The sequence below is a fragment of the Paroedura picta genome, chromosome 2 (assembly GCF_049243985.1).
Source record: "Paroedura picta isolate Pp20150507F chromosome 2, Ppicta_v3.0, whole genome shotgun sequence".
NCBI lineage: Eukaryota > Metazoa > Chordata > Lepidosauria > Squamata > Gekkonidae > Paroedura > Paroedura picta.
Genome location: NC_135370.1, coordinates 89135262 through 89140866, shown reverse-complemented (window position 1 = coordinate 89140866; position 5605 = coordinate 89135262). Strand labels below are relative to the sequence as shown.

General features: G+C 47.8%; 1 protein-coding gene across 1 annotated transcript; it reads left to right on the top strand.

The window, feature by feature from the left end:
- The first annotated feature begins 923 nt into the window (after window positions 1-923).
- On the top strand, window positions 924-4726 carry ASCL2 (achaete-scute family bHLH transcription factor 2). The gene is made up of 2 exons (XM_077321517.1): window positions 924-2206; window positions 3841-4726. The coding sequence occupies exon 1, from the start codon at window positions 1465-1467 to the stop codon at window positions 2179-2181; it is 717 nt and encodes a 238-aa protein (XP_077177632.1). The 5' UTR covers window positions 924-1464; the 3' UTR covers window positions 2182-2206; window positions 3841-4726.
- Window positions 4727-5605: the final 879 nt, after the last annotated feature.

Here is a 5605-nt window from a genome sequence, read left to right as displayed (position 1 = left end):
TGCACAATTTTTTTTAATTAAGCACTTTTGGGGAGAAAAGCCCTCTCTTTAGAAGCCCTTTTCTTTTACATTAAATTACCTAGGCAGGAAACTAGAATGCTGAATCATGCCAATGCTACACTCTTTAATCCCAGTTTGAATAACACTACTGTGAATCTGCTGACTTTAGATGTCCTTAATACAGGTTACTGCTCCTAGCCAAAGTTAAGGGAAAGGAGCCCACCTCAAAGAAGGACCACTTTTGTTCTAGATTCTCCCAGGTTCAATCCCTGAGAGTTCCTGCTAAGAAATATCAGGTAACAGGCTCGAGACTCCTGGTTGCTGCTCCACAGGTAGTATGCAGTAGGGGTCAGGCAGTGTAAAGTAGGGCTGTGTGTATCTTTGATCACAATGTGGAAGAGTAGAACTTGATAATGGGTACAGAATGCACCGCTGAAATGGCTTCCTCATTCCTTGGTTGACTAAGACTTCAGGAGGGAGTGCTGAATGTTTCTGAGGAAACCTCTGCAGTCACAAAGAAATGACTTTTTGAAAAAGAAAGCAGAATTCCTCAGACTGCTCCGGCATGATCAAATCTCTTCCTCCTTTCCACGCTAGCACTGAATGGTACAGAGCTCTGTTCCTAAAGTACAAGCTTTTCGAATGCATCACCCAAGACGATCTGGGAGACCAGATGCTAATTTGGTGATAGTGGCATAGCACTCCTGGTCAAGGACTTTGGTCTAAGGCAGCTTCCGCCTAAGAATGACCCCCCCCTCCCAGGCCACACACGCCCGCCTCTTCTATCTGACCCACCCGGGAACCCTAGTTGAAGTTTGGCGAGCCGGCTTCCCAAGCCTCTCCAGCGCCGGTCCCCGCGGGTAGTATGTCAAGGCCAGGCTTTCTCAGGTGCTTGGAGGCTGGCTAGCGCGAGCTTGCCCAGACCCCGGCCTGGCAGCATTGGGATGCAAATGAGCCCCAGCGCGTGCTCCTCGCAAGGAGGAGGGATTGTTTATGGAACCTCTGCCGGGAGCCACGCGCCGGGCGTACGAAGTTGCCAAGCGAGCTTCCCATTGGGTGGGAGGCAGCTGAGGAGCAGAGCGGGCGGCGGCCCCGGCGAAGGAGGCGGGGGCGGGTGGGGGTGTGTGTGGCGTCAGGCGCGTCGCGTGCTGCTCCCGGGGGCTCGCGAGTGGCGGCAGCAGCAGCGCGTGTTGATAAGGGGCAGAGCTGCGAGGAGCCCGCCGCAGTGGTGCCCTGACAGCGCGCAAAGTTGCTTGCCAGAAGTGAGGAAGCGAGGAAAGGGGGGCTGTTCCCACCGAAGCCTTTACGCGCAGGTTTCGCTCCGACGGTTGCATCTGAAGGGAGCGCAGAAGCCAGCCCTCCGCAGCAACTTTCGACCGCTCACTGATTTTTTGCCTTCCAACTCGGGGGAATCTTTGCAAACTGCATCCCCACGGAGGTCGCGAATAGGGTCGATGTCCCAAGATGAACGGGGGGGCAGCAGCCACGGCCGTGCTACCGGCAGCCCACGCCGCTTGTCCGAGTTACCCGTTGCACGGCGGCGGCAGTGGCTCCTTGGGACTCAAGCTGCAGGCCGGCCAGCAGCAGCAGCAACAGTGGGGGGCTGCCAAGAGTTGCGTCGGCCCGGCGGGAGCCCAGCAGTCTTCCTCCACGGCGCGCTGCAAAGGCTCTAAGCGGCGCTCGAGCTCGCCGGAGCTGCTGCGGTGCAAGAGGCGCTTGGCGTTCCCCGGCCTGGCGGGCGGCGGCGGCGCGGCGGCCGTGGCGCGGCGCAACGAGCGCGAGAGGAACCGTGTCAAGCTGGTCAACCTGGGCTTCCAGACCCTGCGCCAGCACGTGCCCAACGGCGCGGCGGCCAAGAAGATGAGCAAAGTGGAGACGCTCCGCTCCGCCGTCGAGTACATCCGAGCCCTGCAGCAGCTGCTGGACGAGCACGACGCCGTCAGCGCCGCCTTCCAGGACGGGCTCCTGCCGCCCAGCCGCCTGCCCGGCGCCGCCTGCGCGAGTGGCGGCAGCGGCAGCTCCTACTCGTCCGCCTCGCCCTCCTTCGACGGCCGCGAGGGCAGCTCCGTGCCCGGCTCGCCGCACTCGGCCTACTCCTCGGACGAGAGCGGCTACGAGGGGGCGCTCAGCCCCGAGGAGCAGGAGCTGCTCGACTTCACCAGCTGGTTCGGGAGCTACTGATCCCCCCACCGCCGTCCCTCCCCAGGTAAGAAGGACGCGGCGACACGCGCCAGGCAGGTCCCCTTGCGTGGCGCCAACGGAAAAAGGGGCCGGGCAGACTAGGGGATTTCCCAGAATCTGCCCCGTGCTATTGGCCTGGTCATCCTTGGGTCCATTTTGAACTATTCTAGACTGTTATTCTGCACAATACACTTTTAATGTACTCCAGAAATATTTTCCTGTTTCGCCCTGGAAAATACACCTGCAAAAGCACATTGAAAATCCAATATGTGCAGAATGAGTGGCATGCACCTGCATCCCCAAAGAGTCTTTTCAGAGGGTAGAACCACATGTACCAGATCCCAGCAATGGGGAGTGCATAGTACCCACAATAATCCCAGTGTGTCTGGTCATTGTTTCATATGAATAGGCGGGCAATGCTTGGCTTTCCCATGTGTATACACGGTAGTGCTCCATGTTGAGCAAAGTATGATAAATCCAAGTATTGCTCTAGTCACTATAAATGGCAAGCACATGTATTGGGAGCATTGTGGGTAGTGTGCCAACACTGATGGGCTTCTGGAAAGTATGGCTTTTAATGCCTGAAAAGGAATACTGTTTCACCCTGTAGTGATCATCCTGGTTTTCAGTTGCCCACCCATGCTGACTGCAGTGACATCTCATGACAAGATAGCCATGCGTATATATGCCTGATGCCACACGCTCAGATCGACCCTGATTGGGTTCTGGCACAGTACTGTGAAGACAGCAAAAAAGCGAACTGCGTTTGAGGCAGCAAGCACACAGTTTGCACACCACAACTTGTTGGAAGCTGATATTAATCCACAGCCGATACAGTCAAGTAAAGTTGAAGATGCCATTCTGCAAAATCACCATTCCAGAGCTGCCTGCCTGAAATCTGAAATGTGGGAACTGTGGTTTCCATCTTGACACAGCTTGCGGCCCTGTTTTCAACTTTCAATGACATCAGTAGGACTACCATGAAATGTCCTTATAGTTCGACCATTCAAAGACTTTGCTCATCAGTTTAATTTGTATCTATTTCAGAAAGGGTGGGAGGTAAACAATACCCTTGATTTCATTTCAAATGGTGTACTTTGCCATTAGATCTTGGGTTGGACTATTAATCTATGCTATTTTGTCACTATTATTTCTCATCATTGATTTGAATGGGGAAGAGCTGGGATTTGGTTACTTGTTTGGAAGGAGCAGAAATTTAGGTGAAACTGCTTGCATGCAAGGTAGCAATACAAATTAACAACATATTTCCCTGATGAAACCTGATTACTCTGGAACTCTTCCCTCCACATTCGAATAATGGAAGGATTGCTATTTTCATGCCAGAAACTTCCACTCAAAATGCTGCCAGTGTTGTCCATACCATCCCAAATCTATTTAAGCAAGCTGGAAGAAACTTCATCTATAGATAATCTTTCCTACTGTTCTGAAATAGGGGTAGACATGTTGGAAGAGCATTGAATGGGACAAACACTGCTTTTTACTTCATAGGCATTAAAGACAATACATCTCTTGAACACAAATCTGTGATTCACCATGCACTGTGTAGCCTAGATGCATGAATGGGGAGGATGTCTCCCCTGAGCTCTGTGAGATCTGTCATTTACATGCTCCTAATGGCCTTTCTGTTTTCTTTTGTAGTAACACTGAAAGCAATGCTGTGTAGGACCTCAGTACCTCATTGTCCCAGGCGCCTGTTAAGATGCAGCAGAAGAGTAACAAGGACTCTTAATTTAACATGCTTCCTGCTTTTCTCGAGCCTCATTGCAGAGTGTGTTTTTTTTAATGGTCAGTTCTACCTGACATTGATCAAAAGACTGGTGGTTTGTGATCATTCTCTCTCTGTCTCTCTGTCAAAAAGAAAGTGCAATTATGTAAATAGATATCAGGGACCAATTTTTTTACCTGCTGTTGTACAGTAGTTTATGGTACCCTCTGACTCTTGAATTACCAATGAAAAGGCTGGTTTCTGATTGCAGTGACAAACTGAGATCAACTGGACTTCAATTCTTAATATCTGTGTACTTTTTAATGGGAAGGGGTGAATGATTTAAACTTGATGCTTCCTTTTTCTGAATGGGAAGGGGATTTTTGTAATGTCAGAATTAGGCTTTATATGTAACTTGAACTGTGGGAACACTGTTAATATGAAGACTTATTTTTGTATAAAAATCTTTAGAAATTGTAAGAGGAAAGATTTGTTAAATTGCATCCCACCTTTGGCTTCTTAAATTTGTCATGTAGGATGTTTGAGAACTTACACAATATAGATACAAAAGTTTCCTAACATTTTCTACTAAAAGAATATAAAACTGTCTCAAATATGGTATCCACATGTTTGTTTGTTTGGGTCTGGTGTGAAGGTCCATTTATTGGGGAAAAACACCCTGAAGTTTTATTTTTAACGTATTGAAGGTATTTTTGTATGCACTTGCTAGGATTTATCCAGTTGTATATATATATGCAGTTTTTAAAGAGTATCCTATTTTATGTAAATCGAGTTTATAAATAAATCTATTTATAAATAGCTTTTGTGACTGCACATTTCTGTCCTCACAGGGATGTGGGAAGGGAAGCTACAGCGGGACAGGAAACAGGACTCTTTTTGGCTGCTTAGGTTGCTCTTCATACACAACTTACATTTCTGTCTGTATCCCCAGCTTGTGGTCTGTGAATTTATTAACCTACCGCCACTCAAGAACTGAAAGGGATATCCAGCTTTATAAAGTCCACCTCTTCTATTATACTTAATACAACATGGGAAATGTTTACTCAGTCTCTTCTGACAAAAAAGCCTGATGAGTTTGGAGAATTTCTGTAAGGAAACTCTTCTAATTGTGGGGCATGTGGACACTTTTTCTGAAAAATGGCATATTGACAACTCTCAGCATCATGTTGGCAACTCACAATCTCAGTGTACCCCAAGTGCCATTAATCACCATAAAGGCCAAATAGACATGGCAGTTAAGACAGTTCCATACCACTTTTTGCTTGTTATTTCATTCTTTGTAATTGTTCCATGGCAAAGTATTGCAGAAGTCACTTGGGCCCATTCTGAACATGTTGAATAATGCAATGCACTTTAGAAGTAGATTATCATGTTCTGCACTGGAAAATCTAGCTGCAAAAGCCCAGCTTTCTTGACAAGTGATTTGAACAACATTTTTGTGACTTAAATATATACCATGCTTAATTTTTATGGGTGAGGGTTTGCAGGGCTCTAATCCTGCAATTATATAAGAAAAATAACTGGTGGAGGAAATTATTTTAAGGGCCAGTAATGAGTGAGTTATTAATAAGTCCAGATACAGAGCAGAAGGGGACATCAGACTCTTAAAAATGACTTCAGCTCTCTTATAAACATTTGGTTTTCACATTTATGTTGATTGAATGGGCTTACTTCATT